Source organism: Anabrus simplex, chromosome 3 (genome assembly GCF_040414725.1).
Source record: "Anabrus simplex isolate iqAnaSimp1 chromosome 3, ASM4041472v1, whole genome shotgun sequence".
In the NCBI taxonomy this organism is placed as follows: Eukaryota; Metazoa; Arthropoda; class Insecta; order Orthoptera; family Tettigoniidae; genus Anabrus; species Anabrus simplex.
In genome coordinates, this window is record NC_090267.1 from 291,886,095 (window position 1) to 291,910,287 (window position 24,193).

Below are 24,193 nucleotides of genomic sequence, written 5' to 3' on the forward strand. Positions count from 1 at the left end.
GACTTGCGATATACTTATTCTGATCATAAACCGATCATTTTTAATCTTTCCTGGGTTCTTTTTCAACAGCCATATTTTCCTTCGGAGAACGTTCTAAGATTAGAGTAGATTCTCCTGGCATATAAATAAAAATTTAAACACATTTGAAATAAACGATAGGAATGAGATTGGCCGTCAAATTGTTCACCTCTATAATAAGGTCAATAATACACGGAGGTATGTCATTCGTATCGCCAGAAATTCCGCACACTTGCCTACGCGCAACAATGGTGCTGGTCACATTGTTAGCAATGACAATGGCAGCAGATGTATTTTTCCGCCAAGTAGCGGTCTTGCATATTGCTGTGGGGTCCAGAACATCAATAATAATAATAATAATAATAATAATAATAATAATAATAATAATAATAATACCTAAATTCAATTAATTTCAACCACCCTAACAACAATAATAATAATAATGATAGTAATAATAATAATAATAATAATAATAATAATAATAATAATAATAATAATAATAATAATAATAATATCCTGGACCGTCGTCAAAATGTGCGGACCGTGCTGGAAACAGGTCCTGGATGGGTAATGACTACGATTGCAGTCCGGCCGCCAGTTTAGTACCGCCAAGGCACCTAAGAGGACACCACGCCGTATCACCTCAAGGATTTGATCCACATTAAAAATGCTTATAGGAAAGCATGGCTAAGATTTAGGAACCCAACTGACCGGGTGGAATACCTGGACCTAGCCCGGGAAGTACGAAATCGATTGCTGGAAAGAAAGATTGAAAAATGGGAGGAACGTTGCCGTAATCTCTCAGTAAACGAGTCAGATCACGAATATGGGTGGGTTGTACATAAAACGATAAGCATTCAATTATAAATTTCAGTATATTACCGTAGCGAAGCACGGGTATCTTGCTAGTAACATATAGGCGTACTGAGGGCATCGAGGTAGACCCTTTCTTTTACTTCTTGTGCTGAAGGTCCATGTAAACAATGAAAAACAAAGGTGGTAAATTCATTTGTAACTGTTTGACAGGTGTTTCTACCAAAGTTTTGTAGATTTTAATCTACAAAATAAAAATCTGCATTTTGTGTGGTGTGATATTAAGGGGATGTGATGGCAGAAAATATACATATTTATAAAAAATATATTCATATCACAGTTACATGCTTGTAATAAAAGGTTGAGTAGATTAATTACCCTGTAAGTTAATCCGAGATCTTACAAGAGCCAAGCACCCTACTCTGTCTTATATAATCAGTATTTACAAATAATTTTGACACACAATGTAAGATATAGAAAAATGAAATCATTTACCACCTGAGCAACAGCCCTAAATAACATTCTACTGTAAACAGCCATGGTACTTAGTTGTTAGAAAGGCATACTCTTCACTTCTAAAAATAGAAGTCAAGGTGCTTGTTATTAGCACCTATTATTATTTGCAGTGTTTGCTCTTCATTTTTGGTGAAACCGAAGGCAAAGTTTTCATTTTCCTTCAACTGATTCATAAGGGAAGTATTTCAGGATAGATAGATAAGCTTGGTAGTGTTCACATTAGTAAAGATGCATATGAAAAATATACAGAAAGGCAAAATCAACATTGAGGTAAGAGAGTCCTACCAGACATTTGTGGAAAAAGTTGTAACTCTGTACCAAGGAGTTTACCAGTAACTTGGATGGAAGTGCAGGATTTAGATTAGATTTAGATTAGCAATTAGATCAGCTTGCCCGTGCAAAGTTTGGGGAGACAGTACTGTATGCATAGTGATGAGGGTAATAAGACCTTGTGTGTAATTTACATGTAGTTGTGACAAGTATCAGTCTATTACACTGCCAACTTACTCATTAGAACAATATTCCAGAAGCTTTTTCTATAGTTATTAATCTAGTGTACAGAGCACTAGCCTCACCTGAACTCTTCAAGAAATGTACACATATGTGAATACATAGAACCTTAATGAGAATTTATATTTTTTACTTTGGAAGAGATGTCCATAGACAACCTTTCTTCACAGCCATTTGGTAAAATTAATTGCTTTTCAAGATGCTGTAGTCTTCAATGATATAAATTATGACAGGATTGTCATTCTTGCACAAAGTTTGGTTTTGGACCTGGATTCTTTGCACAAAAGACAGTACAGAAATTCAGCAACATGCTTGTCATGAAAGCAATATGCTACTATTCTGAACATGGCACAATAACAAAGAAGAAGAGAGGCAAAAAGAGATTTACAGAGGATCATGAGGGAGAGAAACTGTGTAAGGAACTCCATTGCTTTTCCTTGTTTTTCTCATTTTCACAATATTCAGAACATATGTACATTTTTCTTTCATTCAAAATTATTTACAGGATTGTAATGAAATTTGACACACTATTTCTACTGGTAGGTGGGGTCTCACCAAGTGGTATGAAAAAAAATTAAAAAGCTGTTAACCTCCATCTAATAAACACCTCAAAATATCATCTGAAAAAGACAGTAATTATGTCCCAAGAACCAGCATCATTAAAAAAAATAAGCATAAATGGTATTAGTCTTATATTTGAAGTACAATGAGCCACTGTTGTGAGGCTTTTGTTGCAATTTTCACCCTGTCAAATCTGGCTGTAGTGCTCTATGAATGGCATCACATATAACAGGTACAAATCTGCTGATGTAATGTGAGCAATCCTAAATCTGTAAGATGCAGACATGTATGAGTCCCCAATGTCCAGAAACCTGTAGGCCTAAATAAATATATTTCCACTGTTAATTGTAGCACCTTCAAATTATGAATTCCAATTGATGTACATAAATGCCTCCACTGCTTTCAGTCCTTTTTTTTATCAATACTTTATTAGCAACCTGTAGAATGCAAAGAAATGTACCTGCCACTAATCTTTTATTTGATATATTTTGTCACGGACATAGTTGTTTCGGAGGTGAACATGGCTTCTGACTTTAAATCTTAGAAAATCGTTGTGAATATTTAATTTAACGATACTGTCAGCCTTTCCTCAAAACTTATACTTTTCCTGTAATTTGTTTGCCTGATGTTTATTAGTGACTTCATTTTTTCCCACTAATTCCTTATAATTATTCATGGGCATTCGGTACTAGTTCCTGAATTTTTCTTCGTCATTCCACAATGAAGGCACACGTTGGTGGAATTCTCCATGGCTCTTTGCCTTGTCCACTGCAATTGTCTGGTTTTTTCCTTTCTCCTAATATATTCATACGTTAGAATAATATCTTCACACGAATTATCGCGTTCACAACACATTCTTTTCCGCTCGTTAATATGAATACGTCCTATAGCCTGTACGGTACTGGGCGGGAGTATCAGCTGTTTCCGCGCAGTCGATCTCTCTCGATCGATGACCAGTGTGACAAGGTAAATGAATTTAGTCGTTAGTGCTCGATGGCAGTTTGTTTGCTCTTGATCGTTCGATGCTCTGTGTGACAGTGGGTTAAGGCTACTAACAATGAGTTCCCTAACTTTCTGTTTGCACCCATAAGCACTAATGTCTAATTTAAATAGGAATAATAATATTATTTGCTTTACGTCCCACTAACCACTTTTATGGTTTTTGGCGACATCAAGATGCCGGAATTTAGTCGTGCAGGAGTTCTTTTACGTGCTAGTAAATCTACCGACGCAAGGTTGACGTATTTGAGCACATTCGAATACCAATTGGACTATGGTGGTCTAGGCCATATTTGTACTGCTGAAAAAGAAAAGATTGAGTTTTGTTTCTCTGGCTGTACTCAAAAACACTTTTTGCTTCTCCGATAATTTTCATGTGAACTCCATCCTGTGTCAAGCTGCACGTAGTTTGAAGATTCTGTTTCTGCATTGCACTTCTACAACTGCTGTGGAATCCCAACATTTTAGGTTATGTATTAGGTTACCATTTCAACTCCATGGGATGCTTTTCTGTTACTCTCGTGCAGTCTTAAATCACCTACAGGTCATGGCCTGCGGTTTGCGTTGGTTCATGCTGGTAACAATCATGGGTTTATACGAGGGGCGAAGTACGTGCTTCAGTGCAAGAAGTATACAACCGACACTTATAACAGATTGAAGTTGATTGTTATGAGAAATATTTTAAAGAATGTCTGCTACTGAACATGTCGCCGAACTTTGCCATCGTTACTGACAGTGTCTCATATAATAGCTGCAAGAAAGAAGCTTTGCCTATGAAGGCGTGGGAGAAAGAAAACCTGCAGTCAGGGCTCTGAGAATGTGGTGTAATAAACATGCTAAACACAGACTTGATGGCCCTCGTAACCGGTATGCGATGGAAATATGATCATCACAGAACAGATGAAATGGAAAGAGAAAGTGCAGTCATGGTTCTTAGTTGCTACGGACGCATTTTTAAAATGAAAGAGATCGAAGGGCTCATCGATGAAGGTTTTCAATGCATTGTAGCTGAAAAGTGGGTAAACTATGTAGAAATTTGACTTAAACAGGATGAAATGTAGCCATTCATCACTGCTGTTGGCAGTGAATCTTCGTCAGATTTCAAATGAGAACGGAGTCCAGCAGCAGCAAGTTCACAATAATTTTAGCATAGTTTCTTTCCCCTTTTATCTTGAACTTAAATACAGAGTTCCACAAATTATTGTGCTGCCATTTTCTTGTAATGCTGTGAAAACCCAAACAAGCCCCCTCTAATCCCTCTCCCATCCCCCTGAGTTCATCAAAACAAATTGCAGCTTGTTCACAAATTTGTGTACTGCCATTTTCCTGCTATCCTGCAAACACCAAAGCCCCATCAAAACACTCCATCCCACTGGAGTCCACAGAAATAATTTGCAGCTTAGTTTCTTCCCCCTTTTATCTTGAAATTAAATACCAAGTTTCACAAATTTAGTTACAAAATAAAATGTTAAATAAGCTCAACCTAATCAATACTTGTATTACTCGTGATGAGTTACAACTGTCACACATTCATAAGCTGAGAACAGCTCCTAGTCCAGCGGGGCCAACTTCTGAGTGAGTTTCCAATCTATATGTATTGTCAATCTCATATCTTTCGAATCTTTCAGACGTTCGTCTACTTTCCAAACTCATCCGATTGAACAATTTGAGCCATATTGACAGAACATCAGAAGATAAGAAAGAATCCACTTTGTTCCAAGAACATATATTATCCAAGTTTTGTTAAGTCAACAACATGTTGATCAGATCATTGTTAATATCTACAGTTCTCAACATCTTAGAAATTTTCACTTCTATTGGAAGGATTCAATCAAACACCAAGGTCTATATTCTGTTTAAAAAAGAAAAAGCCCTTCACATCCAATGAAACACAATGTTTCAAACAGGATGCATTTCCTCCATCCAGGGGACCATCACCCCACCTGAAAGTTCTTATCATTGCAACAAGAGCATGCATAGCATTTGTTTTCTAATGCTTTCAAGTGGACCTGTTACTAACTACTTGAGTTTTCAAGTACAGTATATATAGATAGAATGATCTGTAGCCTTTCAGTCGCCAGGCTGAATGGCTCAGAAGGTTGAGATGCTGGCCTTCTGACCCCAACTTGGCAGGTTCGATCCTGGCTCAGTCCGGTGGTATTTGAAGGTGCTCAAATACAACAGCCTCGTGTCGGTAGATTTACTGGCACATAAAATAACTCCAATGGGACAAAATTCCGGCACCTCAGCGCCTCCGAAAACCATAAAAGTAGTTAGTGGGATGTAAAGCCAATAACATTATTATTATTATTATTATTATTATTAATAGCCTTTCAGTCGGGGTATATACACAGTTCAAAAAAATTAGGCAACATGTTTTTGAATGTATGCCATGCTCCACAAAACATTACCTCACTCCCAGGTATATTACCAACTATACCTTTATTCTTTACCGTTGAAGTATACAAAAGAACATTGATGGATTCACGTTCATTTTGAAAACACAAACGGAAATGTCCAAACAGGGGCGAAAACCAAGTGATAACAGTTCTTCAGGGTGGATTTTTATCACAGTTGGAGAACTTCAGTATGGTGTATGTTCTCCACGAACATTTATCACAGCTTGGCACCTACGTGGCATCCTCCGTATAAGTCGACAGAGGTCGTGTTGTGGTATCAGGTCCCATTTTTCAATGAGAGCCTGTTCGACGTCTTGGAGAGTCTGTGGATGGAACAGGACGCCCATGAACACTTCTGTCAAGCCTATCCTACACATGCTCGATGGAATTTTTTTTTTCTATTTCTTTTACGTCACACCGACACAGATAGGTCTTATGGCGACAATGGGACAGAAAACGCCTAGGAGTGGGAAGAAAGCAGCCATGACCTTAATTAAGGTTCAGCCCCAGCATTTGCCTGGTGTGAAAATGGGGAAACCACGAAAAACCATCTTCAGGGCTGTTGACAGTGGGCTTTGAACCCTCTATCTCCTGGATGCAAGCTCATAGCTGCGCGACCCTAACTGCACGGCCAACTCGCCCTGTACTCGCTCAATGGGATTAAGGTCGGGATTCACTGCTGGCCATTCCTTCTCTTGAATGTCCAGTTCTCGCAAGACAGCTCCGGTGATGCGCGCTACATAAGCCCTGGCATTGTCGTGCAAGAGTACGAATTCAGGGCCAACATCGTACACAGCAACCAACACATGCTGTAGCAGTATCTGCTTGATGTACCCCGCAGCGGTAAGATTACCACGGACAACGACAACATCCATACGGCCATCGATACTGATGCCACCCCTCACCATCACAGAACCTTGTCTGAATCGGTCGCCTTCCTTGACAACATTTGGCATGTACTGCTCACCATGGCGTCTCCATACACGTTGACGTCCATCACGCTGTCAGGGGAAATCTGGACTCGTCTGTGAACAACACAGGTCTCCACTGGGAAAGTTGCCAGTTGACGTGGGTACAGGCAAACAGAAGGCGAACTGCGCGATGTTGCTGCGTGAAACGGGGCACTCGAACAGGACGTCTGGGTCGTAAGCACACTTCTCTTAACCTGTTCCTTACTGTCTGGTCAGACACCGTGACTCCAGTGTCCCTCCTAAGGTCTTGTGGCAGTTCTCTGGCAGTTGCTGAATGACGCCGCAATGCACAGATGGTTAGATATCGGTCATCCTGTGAGGCTGTCATGCGTCCACGACCTTGTTCAACCCTCCTTGTGAACTGGCCTGTCTCACGGTAGTGATTCCACAAGTGATGAATAAATGACAGAGAGACATTGAGATCTACAGCAACATAACAAAAAGTCCATCCTTCCTGGATCAAAGTGATGGCCCTTGCGACTTGAACCTCGTTAAGATGTCTCATGAGATGTGCTGGTTTATGTACAACATTATCAAATGACCGCAGTAGTCTGTGTACGTCACAACGACACACGGACAAACCACTATTCACTTTGTTCTGAGGGATCACCTGACAGTTTAATGTATGGCTACGCCTACAGATGGAGTATAACTTCGATTTGATGTACCCGGAGTAGCCAAGGACCTGGGAACTCCGGAGTTTTCAATTTTTGATTTTTAACATTTTTATTTAATATACCCTCCATTTACATATTAGAGAACATTTAAAAGTAATTTTTCTAAAAATTGGATGGTTGATTTCTAAATGATGGCCTGGTACCGTACGGCGCTTGACATAGCTTTTGGGTAAAACTTAAAAATGGTTTCCTCCTTAGAATACCGTGTAATTTCATGCTTAATATTGTTGCAGAGCATCACTTACAAATACAAATATCTTTGCAATAAAGGAACAAATGGTATTTATAGGTTCATTTGCGACATCTCTTTAGGATTTCTGAAAAATAACATTAGCTCAGACATGATGCACAGTCACCTATTTTCACTTTTCACTGGTGTGAAATGAAAAAAAGCAGTTTACACATACGCCCACACTACATTTGACACATTCTGTGTGGTCGCGGGATTCGCATCCGGTGGCTGCAAATCACTGCCGTTGATTTGTTGGAGCGATATATTGATGTAGGCCATCGAACCTCCACGTGTCAGATACTCTAAAATGAAAAGAAGTGAGAACAACTGTACTTCTTTCTCCTCAAAATACCACCCAATTATATATATCGTAATAAATGTTTTGCACGCACCTTACTCCGATGGTGCTACCACACGACGTTGACGGACGTCCACCTGTCTTAGGAGGTTGCAAATAATGCCTCAGGTAAATCATTACAATATCTCTCCTAAATTCTAACTGCTTAATTTCATTGCCTGATTTCATCAACAGCATCCACGAATTGTTCACCATAATGTCAAAAAGCCATGTAAATATTGGCCGCCACCACCACTTTTTACCATGGATACCAATTCTATAGAGGGCTACATTTTTGTCCACACGATCAGTGCCACCCATACAGCTGTTGTACTTTCCGAAGTTTTGGATGTGGGACTGAGACTTTTTTCCTTTCAGCTTGACTTGTTACGACCGCTCTACTATGTCTTACCTTCTGCCTTCTGTCGCATTCATCTGCTTGCTCGCCCAGCTGTTCACTAACTGCCCTGCTCTCTGGCACTGCTGCTGCTTCCTCGTTGTGACGTCACACCTACGTATTTTTCATCGAGTAACTTCTCGAATATGTTCACCACCTATATAAGCAAGCTATTCCTTACTCTCGGAGGTCAGACATTCAGTTGGAAAACAACTCGAATGGAGAGAGCGGAACTGTTCGCCAACGGCTGGTCCGTTGCGACGTTTTACCTACTTTTATTTGTGAATTGCTGCATTGATTTACCAACAGACTGGGTGAGCAAAAAGTTACAACCTTTTATATCTTTCGCGGTCAATATCAAGATTTGAACTTTGAATGTTAAATTATTTAGTGGTTTCATGGTTTCTATTCTAACTAAGTCCTTCAGACTGGAACCTTTATCAATCTCATATGCCAGAATAAACTGTGCTTGGACAAGTGAGAGTAGTGTTGCCACACCTTGAACTTTTTACTGACCCGAGTGGTCGTTTGCATTGCCAACGTGATAGCGTCTAAGCAGCCTGGAAGGATTCCCCCCCCCCATTCATTCCTTTTCTTTTTTCTCTTCTTCCCTCCTTACTCCGCTTCCTTTTTCTTTCCTTTTCTTCCTTTCGGATATTGAGTTCTAAAAATTCTTGTCCTCCGATGCGCTATAACTCTCCTGCCCTCCTTTGGGTGCAAAATGAAGATTGTAAGGGTGGCCTTAAATCATTGTTTATATAAAGATTTAGTGGCTTTGTTTCTTAATTAAAGTGTTTGTGTACTTATATAGGTGTTGATTCTAGTTTTTCCTGTCGAACCTTGGTCTTGGGCTTTTCTTGAAAGTCATAATAATAGTTCCCAAGAAATCTTAATAATTATTATTCTTGATTGTGTCTTGGTTGTCAAACGGGCTGAGCCCTTGTCAAAAGTTTGTAATTCCCCTTCTTTGCTTGTTGTACCCTGCTTATTCTAGTCATTTGAAGTTTAAAATACAACTTGTTTTAAAACCATTCTCCTTTTCTTACATTTGGTCAGTTGTACGTTCTCTCTCATTCTTTACCTTTTCCTTTTCCCTTCTTCTTTTTACAACAAAAAAAATTGTACTTACCACGGACACCCCTCTCGGGTAGCCCGTCGTGGCGTCCACTGGTTCTGCTGATTGGTGAATGATAAAATCTCATATACTAGGTTTCACCCAACGAGGCATTGGGCGCAAGTCTTTCCGTGGTCCGACAAGTCACCACCAGTGAAATAACTTTGGTTTACCTTGAGCGTTGTGGTGTCCTAATGATTATCTTTTGACGATCTTTGTTGTTGTGGGTCGACCATCTCATTTTCTATGCTAAGGTTTTTGTTCCTTTTACCACTGGTATGAATAAAATATTTATTGGCACCCCACATTGACTTAACACGCCACAGACTGTAGTGACTAACTTTTGACATAGGTTGCACACCATGGCAGGATGACACCACAGTAACTACTGAATTGCCAACCCAGTGCGCGACATTTATCCCTTCTTCTTTACTTGTAGCATAGTCGAATGTGCCTCGTTTCTTTTTCTTCATTTCAGTAGAAGAAGTCAGTGGACAGTCTTTCGGGACTCGATTTTCTCGAATGGTCCCAGTGAATCTGTATCCTCGAGAGCGAAAGTGATTCACTAATTTGAAACCGGTGAACAAATTATCACAATAAATTCTATAGGAAAAATGTTGAACGGCATCAGGTAGCTGGTCGATCGTAGATACTAAGGGAGCTGCAGCTTTACCAAATTCGGTTTCATACTGTGTATTGGCAAAGGGATTTTTCCCTAGATAAACTTGAAAGACACTAAATATCCAGCACTGTGTTCAAACACCCCACTTTGAAGCCAAATCTGATCGGCTTCCCCCTTATGAACTGCTTACACGTGTGTTTTCTGTAGTATGGTATCATGCCCTCGTCATAAGCCAAGTCCTGTTCCGCTGTAAAATATTGACGACATTTTTGCTCTACGATATTTATGAAAGGCCTTAATTTCCACAATTTGTCATCGGTAACCATAGTGTTATTATCGGCACAATGAATGAATCTCATTATTTGAAGAAAGCGATCTCGGTGCATGGCACTGCTGACCAACTCATGGTGAACGTCAGCCTCATTCTCCCAATATCGTCTTTTTCCAGGCACTTGCACATAGCCACTTAGAAGTAAAATGGCAATGAATACTTTCATTTCTTCGCGGGTTACTTTGGGATCTTCTTCATTAAAAAAAAAAAAGGGCATACTAGCTAGCCTCAGAGCACAAGGAACTCACAATTTCATAGTCAAAAATCAACTCAAATATTTTGGTCGGCATCATATTTCGAAAAGTGGAGAAATTCACACTAAGGAAGTGGTCCGTTGTGGGAACTAGGTCATCCGCCATCCAGGTAGCTGGTGGAGGAGGTGCTGGTTTTGCTCTCTGCACGGGCCGTGGATCATTAATCAGACACTGGTTCTCTACTGCTGTGTGGAATTTGCTGCTTCAGCACTACTTCAGGGGTAGCGTGCCTACCTCTTACCCGGAGGCCCCGGGTTCGATTCCTGGCCAGGTCAGGGATTTTTACCTGGACCTGAGGGCTGGTTCAAGGTCCACTCAGCCTATGTGATTAGAATTGAGGAGCTATCTGACGGTGAGATAGAGGCCCGGTCTAGAAAGCCAAGAATAACGACCGAGAGGATTCGTCGTGCTGACCACACAACACCTCGTAATCTGCAGGCCTTCGGGCTGAGCAGCGGTCACTTGGTAGGCCAAGGCCCTTTTTCAAGGGCTGTAGTGTCATGGGGGGGAGTCAGCACTACTTCAGCTTGTGCTCGGAGGAGTTGGCGTCCCATACGGTTATCTGCGAGACTGCCTTCATCTTCCCCAGCTGAATCTTCATCGGATAATACATTGGATTCTGGTGGTTCAATGTATATCACTTCAGCTTCAGTATCCTCCTCTTCAAGAATGCATAGAACTTCATCAAGTGTCAACCCACTGAAAAGAATTTCACATGTTATTAGATGCGATACATTGCACTCTCCACGTGCATTATGACATGGACTTTTGAGTAAAATCCACAATTATACAATTCAATGGCCCATATAAATCATTATTTGCGACTACAGTATGAATTGTTTTTCTATAATCACACTTAGAAGTAAGGAGGAGAAAAGGAACAAGAAGGTATGGTAAGTGGCGTGCGGTACCATACTGTACCAACGAAATAACTAGTGTCATAACAACGAACACAGAAATTCTGACCAACTGCTTGCTATTTAAAGTCATGCACTGATATTTCAAGATAATAAACCCCGTCATACATAATTGTATTGTCAACATTTATAAACAAAATAAAGTACTTACCTTAGATGGGCAGTCATCTTTATTCTTCTCAACACGATCTCAAATTCTAAGCAGTTGTTGCCACCAACAAACGGTCCAATAAAACCCTCTGTTGATGTCAGGCATTGTAGGGAGTATCACCTTGACAATGTAAAGCAGAGTTGGCAGATATATGGAGGGAGTAATGATCAGTAGGAGAAAATTTGAAATAATGTGCACTGGCACCGTACAAAACCGCACGGCGTTCCCGAGTTGAGGTATGCTGTACGACCATTGGAACCCCATCTACCAAATTAACATTCACATACCAGACGTTACAAAACATGTTCCCCTAATTGTTTTGAACTGTGTATTTTGTCTTTATTCAAGAATTCCTTTAGTTCTTTCAACACCTTTACACCTTATAGGATTCATAATTACTTGACTTACTTTGAGATAGGATACTATGCGGCGCAGAAGTTTGGAGCTGCACTTTGAATGAAATTGAAGTAATTAAGTTTGAATAAATCTGACGATAACAACACTACACTAGACTGAATTGCTAAGACGAAGTTTATTCTCACTAAGCAAAGTGAGAGCAGATGCATAGCATAAGGAATGAGAGTGCATGGTGCATGAGACCAAGTAATGGACGATAAAACATGCCCTCTTTCTCATGAACTAATCATCCCATTAACCGGAGATTTATGCTAAATAAATCTTTGAACTATTGCTTCCCTTGGGCAGCCAATTAAACTAGTTTTCATTGCATCGTGAAACAACCCATGCAAATACAAGGAAGTCATTATCATTCTGTCTCCATTTTTTTTCATTTACATAGTTTACGCCCCCATTGGAGCACTTTAATCAGTCATATAATATTAAAGTCTAATAGTATTAAACAGAGTCAGCGTTTCAGCTTCTTATTCTTCTGATCCCAAGACTTCTTCATCGTATCGGACCTGTCTGCCCTTTGGTTGTCAGTAATGGTGTATTATTATGGTTTAAATATATTATTACAGCATTATAAGAAAAAAAATGAAGTCAATGAATGTGAACTATATGCTTCTGAGTCTCAACTGTAAAAATTTGAAAATAATAATCTGAGCTAAACTATTGTAACAGTGAATTTTTCAAGAGATTGTTGCATTTTCTTAGTACTCTCATCTGAATCACCTCTGTTGACTGAGTAATGTTCCGTGTCACTAAGGTTCATTAGTTACCTTTAAAACTGCATGGAACTTCAGTGCCATCTTTGACAATCAATAGCAAGGCTGCATCTGATATGAAATCTGTGTGGCTAATTACGGTATACTAGTACATAAGCCCATCTTCAACAGAAAAAATTACTATCTATAAAGTAATTGGAAAATCTAAATGGACTATTAATATATCTTATGAATAAAAGTTACACTTTCCAGGTTTTATACAGCATTCGAATGGAATCGAAACAGGTATTGTAGTATTTACGTTTTAATATTTTTTAAAAAATAATTTGTTTTACGTTGCCCCGACACAGATAGGCCTTATGGCGATGATAGGATAGGAAAGGACTAGGAGTGGGAAGGAATCAGCCGTGGCCTTAATTAAAGTACAGCCCCAGCATTTGCCTGGTGTGAAAATGGGAAACCATGGAAAACCATCTTCAGGGCTGCCGACAGTGGGGTTCAAACCAACTATCTCCCGGATACAGTATTTCCTTCCAAACCATATTGAGTACACTTGTATCTCGGAGTTGTACTTTGACATCTATGCATCTGCGTACTCTTGAGAACACTACATATAACCATCCAAAACAAATCACCATCAACAGTGTCATATGAGCACTGCGGAGAGGTTTGGAATTTAATTCAGGCTTTTGGGACACAAACTAATGATTAGAAATTGTATAACACTACCTCTCCTACCCTGCCGGCCAACATTTTAATGGTAAAAATATTTTCAGCGAACGGGATTCGAACTGGCTAACCGTAGTGTCAGATCATACAGGCTTGGTATGTTCATGACCATGGCCACCAGATGGGCTATCTCGTGCTTATCGATAAAGACTAACTCCAGAAGAGAGAGAGAGACAAATTAATTTCACTGAAAGATAACATTTTACACTGAACAGTTCAAGTATGATGGTCATCATTGCATTGTTCTTGTAACCCGTAACTGGTACCATTTTAAATCTCTCAAACGTTCCCGTTTTTTCAGTATGTCTGTGGAAGGGAACAGAAGTCAAGATGTACTTAGTTTGAAGTCATGCCGATACATATAGCTGAGTACCTACGTCATGACGAGTGACAATAATTTCGCTGAAACGTATTTTTTCTTTTAAAAAAAGTACAATAGTTGTGGTCGTGAGAGGTTCACTATATTTTTCTTGTAAAGACGACATATAAACTATAACTGGTACCAATTTCATCTGTTGAAACTTCCTCGTTTTCTCAGTATCACTGTGAATGACGGACAGAATAGGGATTTTATGTATATAGATGTGTTAAAGCTCCTATGAACAATGTATATGCATCACTGTGGCATTGATAGATTACTGAAAGACCTTGCAGACAGTAGAATTCAATATCGAGGATATTGATATGTAGGTGGTTTGAAAAGTTCTCGGAATGTACTAGAATTAAGTATCTTACCTCGGTGGAACTGCTTTTATTTTTCAACATAGTCTCCCTGTAGACTAATGCATTTGGTCCAGCGATGTTCCAATGCCTTGATCCCATCTCGAAAATGAGATTCCTCCAGGCTTGCAAAATACCTCTCCAATTCGGCTGTCAGTTCTTCCCTTGTAGAAAATCTCCGTCCACCGGGGAAAATTTTCAGCTTGGGGAATAGATGAAAGTCTGATGGTGCCAAATCAGGTGAATAAGGTGGATGTGGCACAATTCGTACCCCAGTTCATGAAGTTTTGGCATGGTAATAACACTTGTGTGCGGCGGAGCGTTGTCCTGATGAAAGATGACCTTTTGCCTTGCCAAACCAGGCCTTGTTTCGCGTATCTTTTCCTGTAGTTGGTCTAGGAGGTTTGCATAGTATTGCCCCGTAATTGTTTGGCCAGTAGGAAGATAATCTATCAGCAGAATGCCATTTGCATCCCAGAAAACCGAGGCCATGACCTTTCCGGCCGAACGCACTGCCTTTGCTTTCTTTGGTGGTGGTGAATCAGCATGTTTCCACTGCTTTGACTGCTGTTTTGTCTCTGGGGTATAGTAGTGGACCCAAGTTTCATCTGTAATCACAAATCGGTACAAAAAGTCTTGTTGGTTGCACTGAAAACGAGCCAGACTTTGTTCGGACATTTCCAATCTGGTGCGTTTATTGTCCAATGTCAAGAGCCACGGCACCCATCTTGCGGACAATTTTTTCATACCCAATCCTTCGGTTAAAATATAATATACCCATTCAGAAGACATCCCTACAGATTCAGCAATCTCCCGCACTTTCCGTCGACGATCCTCCATGACCATTTTATGCACTTTTGCGATAAATTCTGGGGGTCATAAAACTTTTTGGCCATCCACTACGCGGCTCATCATCCAAGCTCTCCCGACCAAATTTAAACTCGCTGGTCCACTTGGCAACAGTTGAAAACGAAGGAGCAGAGTCCCCCAGTGTGTTCTGAAAGTCGGTCTGAATTTCCTTCGCTTTCATACCTTTCTTTACAAAGTATTTAATCACTACTCGAATCTCAGTTTTTTTCCATTGTCACAAATCACTACGTGGGAACAACAACAAAGTCGTCACTGCCACACTCCTGCAGCTAGAGCAATGATGCGCCATGTGTTCACTCACAAAGGATGTGTGATTATTGCGTGGGAACCTCATTGCTCTAGCACTGACATCTAGCGGTGATTCCCAGAACCTTTCAAACCATCCTCGTACATCTAGCCAATAATTCAAAATTTCATGAAGTTTTCTCTACTCTGGTCAGAATTTAATATATTTCAATTGGTTAAAAACATACATGCTACACCAGCTGAATAGAATTTTTTAATTTCTAATTTCAAATTGGTAATGGAGACTACTGTCACTTAAATGACAAATTTTCAGAATTCTCCAGATTAAAAAAAAAAGTTCTATTCTTGCCTCCAAACATGAAAACTGTGATGAAATCAATGCTACAGCTATAAACCATTTTAAAACAGTTTAATAACAGAAGAGGAAAAAGAACTACATTTTTCAGTAGAATTTTTAAGTTGTTTGAAATTACTTGGTTAGCCGCCGCATAGGCTACCCTCACATTAAAAATTGACGTTATTGTAATTTTATAAAGAAATGTAAATGCTTCTCAAAACTTGTTACATGGGATGTGATTAATTGCAGAAAATTTGACAATGCCTAGACATAAACTCATTACTGTTGAAATAATAGGTCAAAAAACTCTGATTATAAGAATGAGTCTAACACCACCAGACAGACACAACACTTCCTTTTCATTCAAAAGATGACAATTTCCTACACAGAATTTTCTAATTTCATATTTCAAATTGGTAATGGACTACTGTCACTTAAATGACATATTTTCAGAATTCTGTTATTTGACCTTTTAATTCCTATCTTTAGTAATCCTGTCTCAGATAAAAATAATTCTTTCTTTCATAATCTCTTTAAATTCCCCTCTCAGCAGCAGTCTTTCTTTCTGCATCCTTCAGCCCCACTTTAGACACCCCTTTTCTACTTCTCCCCTCCCTCCCCTTGCTTCTTTATTCCCTCTCCTCTCCATATCTACTCCTTTGTTTACATTGCCTGCTTCCTACAAGAAGTCAGTGCTTGTTCCCTATCCACTCCTTTGTTTACATGGCCTGCCTACTTCCTCCAGCAAGTCAGTGCTTGTTCCCTACCCACTCCTTTGTTTACATGGCCTGCCTACTTCCTCCAGCAAGTCAGTGTTTGTTCTACATCAGACATTAGAGGTGAGTTTCATAAATAATTTTTCTCCTTTTTAATTTATTTTTTGTATGTTTATTCATTCCTAATTCTGGCTATCATTTCCAGATTTACTTCTTTATTGAGGTCCTAAGTCAAAGACATCATATTATGACAAGAAGATCATATCCATAATTTTTGTTGTTATATGTATTTTAATAAAATCACATAATCTATTTAATTTTTATTTGGCTGAAGATAGCCACTAAGTGGCTAAAACTAGTCCCAAGACTGATGTAATATTATTTACTTAATACATTGTATTGAAATTTGTCAATTTATTTCTTATAATTTCCTACATATCATACTTTTTTTTGTGCTTTACAAGGGCAAAATTCACATCGTGTTAGTATCTTTACCCCAGTCAGCATTTGCAAATGGCCGGTTATATGTTCCAATGTATTGAGTGCGTTCCTTCAATAATTTGAAATTGCAAACAGTACTTAAAGATTATACTACCCTCATTGTAACATATAAAGAAGCGCTTTAAAAAGAGCACTACATGCAATGAATACCAGATCAATACTTTTTACTGAAAATTTACTAGTTTAAATTATTTCTATCATTATAAATATATGTATTTCTAAATTTTTCCAAAAATCATCTGTCAAATTTCGATGGAGTCCGTCTAGTTCTTTTTAAAGATCAAGAGTATGCTAAATGCTAAACCATATTCATCTAACTTGTCTCTACTCTTAATCAGCTCACCTCTGGTCAGGTCGAAATCTTGTGTCAGTACTGGGTAGGTACTTGGACATATCAGGATCTAGTTCATTCAGCTCCATTGCAAACCTTGTGAATCCATAATAGAGCTCATATTCTTCTGGCATTGTACCTGTAAAGTGATCTTTTAATGTAGGTTTACCACCAATATGTACCATAAAGAATACACATTAAAAAAAAAAAAAAAAAAAAAACACACCATGTACAGTGAAACATTGATTATCCATTACCGTGAACATTTTCCCAGATTATTTGTTTAAATTACATGGTGACGTGAGCATCCTAATTAAACCATGTATTAAAAATCCTGCATTGTCCATTCCTCAAAGAAACTATTTCTCACATCAGCTATATAAAAAATTTAGTCCCATCACTGTCAAATCCTCAATCAAGCATTTTTTAAGAAACAGTATGTCATACCTATGGATTTCTGTGTTAAGATCCCATCATTGTGGTAATATGAGCAAGCATCAAGAAAGAGATCAGTGATGAACTTGCTCAAGGGACCATCCTTTGCATTATATTTGCCTGTTATTGTTTAGAAAAATCACAAAAATCATTCAGCAGAGTGGGTGCAACAGAGGAAAGAGCGCATTCTGACAGCTGTACTTGAAGACAGAATGAGTTTGGTAAAATGTTCATACCTATAAAAAAAAATTGAAATGATATCCACAGTTAAATGTTTATTTTTGACAGACGTTTTACAATTGTATCACTGAGCAGGTTTTCGGCTCTTCTCTCAAGGCACTAGCCACTGGGCTTTCAGACAGGAATAGAACCTGTTCCTTTCTACAAGTCTAGCATTTTAACAGGGTTGGATACCTTGTATGATAATACTTACTGAGCATTCTGTACTGTACTTGCAGTATATCTCTGCCACTGCGTGACTGTTGCATTTCTGAGAAATTTAAAGGTCTAGTTGTTGTCAGCACTTCTATTCCTATTCCCGAGTCCCACAATGTGGAGGAATGTCAAACGTGTCATGTGTACCAGGCTAACAATAAAGGGCCCAGCCGGCTTGCACTTTGTTGTTATGAGCTTGCTGTTGAATCTGTCCTTAGTTGATAGTGTTGCAAGCCAGTGAAAACTTGCACTTTACACGGAAGTGGTTCGGCTCGCTTATGATAAAATGACACGACTTGCAAAGCATGTGAAAACCTTGCAAGGAAAACTTTGAATTATAGAGAAGTGAAAATTCACCAAGATGCTTTAAGAATGTCATGTTGCCACTGTGGTATTATGCAGATGGTGAAGTTTGGATGACTACAAAAATTTGTTTGCATTTTCTTTGTGGACTGGATGATTCTATAGGTGTTCAAGTGAGAAAGATACTTTTGTTTCTAGAAAACTGTACCGCCCACCCACAGGAACTTTCTTTCTTAATATATGTGAATGCTACTTTCTATCCCCCAAACTGTATCACTGTCCTTTAGCTTCTAGATGAATGGGGTGTTAAGTGCTTCAAAGGGTATTACCTAGGATGATCAGATATTCAGAAACAAAAGACAGAACTTGATCGTAAATATGGTCTAGTCACAAACTTGATCACCGATTCTTTTCATTCCTTTTAAGCATTACCAAGCATTAAAAACATACAACAAACTGCACATTATTACTCACTACAGCATAAAACATATAAACACTCTTATTTCTAGATGCTATAACAAAGGAAGTAATGTGTTTCAATAACCAAAATTACTGAATTTTATTAACCTACTAACCTATTATTACATTTGTTTACACTTCAACATACAGTATATATTAACACATTGCAGTGTGAAGTCACTGTGACAGGCTCTTGTACTTTTCACTTAAATGAACTGCCTTCAACAACTTTAAGTTCCCAAGCAGTATGTCATAAAACTCTACACAGTTATAATTCAAGTTACACCAGATCATTAGCATGTGTTTTACATTTTCAGGCTTTAGCCTGGATTTTTCATTTGTCCAAAGATTGTTCATTCATGAAAATATCTGTTCTGTAGGAGCATTTGTAGCAAGCAAGCTTAACACAAATTCTGTAATATCACTTATATTCCTAAAGCCAACATGTTTGTTCTTCAAAATTAGTGAATATTTCCACACCCCTCAAATGAGCTGGTTTACAAGCCAAATTCCATTTCTTTACTTTAGTAAAAGTAAAGAGGTACAGAAATCAAATGAAATCCAGTCATAGTTATCCAGGAGTTGAAATCAACAGTGATCATATTCTTGTTGCAGCTAAATGTGATGTCAGATTCAAGAAGTTCCAAACAATCAGACAGAAGAAGTGGTGGCAAAATAAACTTCAAGATTTTAGTGTGTTACAAACATTTGAGGATGCTACCAACATGAACGAAGGTAACTCGGGATGGGATGATATGAAACGTGGCTTTGAGATAGCTGCCACAGAAGTCCTCGGTAGAGCAAACTAGTCATAAGAACGATGATGATGATGATGATCAGGTGCCATCATATCGTCAACTCCTCGTAACAGCATGGCTGGATTGCCTCCAATATGGCTTTAGAACGAGCAAAAGAGCAAAATTGGGACCTTACCAACTGATTTTATTAAAAGTAGAATAATTACACACCCCAAGAAAGGAAATGCATGGGATTGTTCCAATTACAGAACATTAGCGATCCTTTCTCAAGTTTGTAAGATTTTACTGATCATCATTAAAGACAGAAAATAGAACATCACAGAAAGGAACTAGGGAGGCTATATTTGCATTCCATCAAATTTTGGAAAAAAAGGGTAGAAGTCAGCAGGGAAACTTATGTAGCATTTATTTACTTGGAAAAAGCCTTCGATATTGTTGAGAATGTTGAGTAGAAATTGCTTTTTCAAGTAGTGAGGAATATGGAACTAGACTGGAATCAATATAAAGCTCAAACCAAGGAAGTGAATATTAATGGTGTTACGGGGTTTATGTGGCTCACAGAAGATTAGGAAGCGCCTGGGTTGAATGGATGGGCAAGGAAATATTTAGAGCAACTTTTAACACAACCAATTTGAAAATTTTATTTCTTTCCTTTTCTTTTTTGATGGATAGAAAATCTGAATGAATAACAAACAATAGAACCAGTAATTTAATGAGCTTGTTAGCTCTCAACAATATTATGGACTTAAAAGTCCTGAAATCAAGTACAAAATTTAGAGATAGTTTAACAAGTTGTTAGTTTACATACAGAGGAGCATTATTGTTCTGGGCGGGTACAAATATTTTACAAGAACATCTTGCTCCTAGCGTTTACATTACACAGTGTAGTGATTACTTGGATTTGATTATTTGGACTTGGAAGACGGTGAGGAATTGTATATGTTTGTGTGTTAATTTGGTATGTAATGTATTTGTTATGGCTTCAGGATTGTTTCTTTGTCATAGGTAGGATTAAAGCAAGATATATTAGGAAACACCCTGTAGCACCCGCGCCAGATCGGCGTGGGATATTTCCAGTTTCAGCATATTGCATCAATTTCGTAACTTCTCAATGTTCTTTGTCAGCACTAATTTCTGGGCCCTAATTGGAGAAAATAAACGTAAATGTGATTGGTAGGTGAAGGAAAAAGATCGGACGGTCATTGGTTGTTGTAAGGTTTCCTAATTTCTGGAGAGAAGCGTTTCGCTAGAGCCTTGCTCTTCCGAGGCGTCTTTTCTGTTTCACCAAAGAAGGGAAAGGTTGCCTTCTACAAGGTAACGGGTCTTCTTGGCCCCTCCACCAGGTAAGCACTTAATTGTTTTTCATCTTTCAGGTATTTATTTTCAAATGTAGTGTTTCATTTAATTTATCTCGCCGGAGCTTACCCGTGTTTTCCTTCAGCTTCCAAATTTTATTAAAATGACTTAGCCTTTTCGGTAAGTCGCATCACTTTTGTAAAGAGACAGTTCCCATTTTGTTGTTTTCATAAATTGTGTGTTCAACGCCTTTCGATGTAATGATAAATTATTAATTTCCCCTTGGGGCTGTCTCTCATTTCTGCATCATCCTAGAAGTATTCACTTTTAGTACAGGCACCTTCCTCAGAAGTGTTTTTGAGGAGGCTGCCTACTAAGGGTGCGCTGCACTAGGATAATGATCTCAAATCCTTATTTTCTAAGAATAGCCTTCTAACATATTATGTTACCTAAATTTTATTCCTTCTGACAGTTTTATGTAATTTAAATGTTACGCCATGTGTGAAATGTTTCGACCTAAAGTTGTATAAAGTAGAATCACTGAATTGGGACCTTCTGGGTAATTATTGTAATTATTGCTTGATTTATTTGTGATTTTAAAAGGTGTAATTTTGTGGATCATTTGAGCTTTAATTTCAATTTAATTTTAAGTAAACTATATTAATTTTGAATCATCACTGACTTCGCTTCTTCAGCAATGCCAATACCTTCCACCGCCTGGATATGGTTCCCAGCCACCTTCCACACTATCCTTTCTTAGCCGTCATGTTTGTTAACCTGTTTGTTATGATTTTAATTTCGTGCTATTTATTATTATTCCTCCTTGCGTCAAAATGTGTTTCTGTGTAACGATGTGTTTGCACAGTGGTACCAGATATTATTATTATTATTATTATTATTATTATTATTATTATTATTATGAACTATTACTTGTAACCTTACTTATTAGGAGGTTACACACAGGAGTCTGAGCTCCAAAATACTATAGTATAGCCTCGCATAGGCAAACAGTTTCTTTTGACACAATAAAAATTTCACTAAAGTGTTCATGCGCAATTGTCCCGATGTGGGCTTATTCATTGCTCAACAGTTACATTAGACACTGTTCCCAAAGGGAACTAACACAAGGGAATATTTACACTCTGAAAAAAGTAAACAGGGGCAGAATTGTCCATACTACATGGCCTTATAGGTAAAAAAGAAAAAAAAAAAAAAAGATTGCACATAACTGGCCATAAACAAGAGGCAAGGAGGTAAAACAGCAGCACTCCTTACAGAAATTGTTAAAACCCTAAGTGGGCTTATGGCCCAATGATACGGAGGCTAATCCTATACTATAAGGTGTGACTACAGGAAGAACATTTAAGGCTGAGACAAGATTGGCAGAATTTTAAAGTTTTAAAAACTTTAGTCACCCAATGTAAGGTTGAATGAGAAACAACAGAGCGTCATCACTCTTTGTTCCCTTACATTACATACTTCTCAGTAGGGAATAGAACCAGAGGTCTCAGACTTGCCAAAAATTCTACATTGAAACCACCAGTTTACAAAATTACATTAAAAGAAAAGAGGTTCAAACCTTCCCCTCAAACTACCCACAGGAGCTATCACTTGTCTAGGTCAATTCTGCCATTACCTTGTGCCACTGGATCTTCCTCACGCAAGCCTTGCCCTTGCCTCCCTTAGGTCAAGTCGCACTCCCAAGCACTGGAGCAATTCAGACAAGATGGCCCTAAAGTGCCCTGCTTTTATAGTTCCATACGGGGAAGCTTCCAGAATTCTGATAGGTTGGATGCCTGTACACACCCTGGTTTTAACTGGCTAGAGAACATATTTCCAAGTATCTGATAGGTAGATTAAAACTGAGAAGGAACCAGCTTAAGTGTTGACAAATTCGGTATATTAAAAAAATAACAATCCTCAGAACCATGTTTACCAACTACAAAATAAACCTTACTCTATCAAGTAGTTACAAACTGATGGTCTAGCCATCTAACGGCAGACGACAAAATCTTTTAAAGTTTACAAGTCCGTTGGCATAGATAGCCTTAGAGAAGGCCAGGGGAGGTGTGCCCCTGGTACAAATGGTACTACAAGAGAAGCAAAAATTAGAAGAGGAGTACGACAAGGCTGCCTACTGTCACCATATCTCTGTAACCTGTTCATAGAAAATGCAGTTAGAGAAATGAAAGAGCATACTAACAGGGTGAACTTTAATGGTATTCAGGTGCATGGTATCTGATTTGCAGATGATATTGCTATCTTAGCTAATTGTGAAAAGGATATGAGTAAGATGCTACGCAAATTCAACAAATCCTTAGAAATATTTATCTCTTCTAGGACCAGCTGACGATATATCGTCAGTGACAATCCTTGCAACTGATGATATATCATCAATGGCCACACTGGCTAAAAGTACCAGCTGGCGATATTTCGTCAATGGAATAAAAGGATATCTGTAGGCCAAATATTTTAACACATGAATATTATGACGCTATATTAAGTGTCTTGAAGATCTTTTGGAACTGTTAGATTAAAGTTTGATTGAGTATGAGAGTCAAAGCACGAAATAAACACCAACAAGTACAGTGCAGCATATCTAATGCAGAGCACCACTTTGCGCTCGCCAGCCCGCGCTAACCTTATCGCTGAGCTGTGCAGTCTGCTGTTGCCGTTTCAACATAAACCACGTGTGGCGGCAAGTAACATAGTCAATTCATCTCAATTTTATCGTTTGTTTCTTTGTTTGCTTCCTTATTTACGGTATCTCCTTTCCAGAAATCTGATAAATCTAACAATTCATCGTCAGAATTCTTGTCGAGGTCTGCCTACAATTCACAACTTATCATACGTTTACGAGAAATACTCATTATTTACAAAGACGATGGCTGTATCACTCGAAACGGAAAACAACACTCAAAATAATTATCCAATAGGAAAGGAGATACTGTAAGTAAGCAAACAAACAAACAAACAACCGACAAACTGAGAAGACTGCACTAGGTTACTTGCTGCCTAGCGTCATAAGATTATCATTATCATTATTATTATTATTGTACCGGGCGGTACACCTCCACGCCGCTAATTCAAACATTGCGCCAGTTGAAACTC

The 24,193-nt window shown here is 38.6% G+C and overlaps 1 protein-coding gene across 1 annotated transcript in view; it reads right to left on the reverse strand.

Annotated features, from left to right (window-relative positions):
* LOC136866278 (oxysterol-binding protein-related protein 6) overlaps positions 1-24,193 on the reverse strand; it is a 398,272-nt gene that overhangs the window by 36,523 nt on the left and 337,556 nt on the right. The window contains exon 17 of the mRNA XM_067143100.2: positions 17,409-17,535. Within this exon, the coding sequence (XP_066999201.2) occupies positions 17,409-17,535 (127 nt within the window). The remainder of the gene's footprint in view (positions 1-17,408; positions 17,536-24,193) is intronic.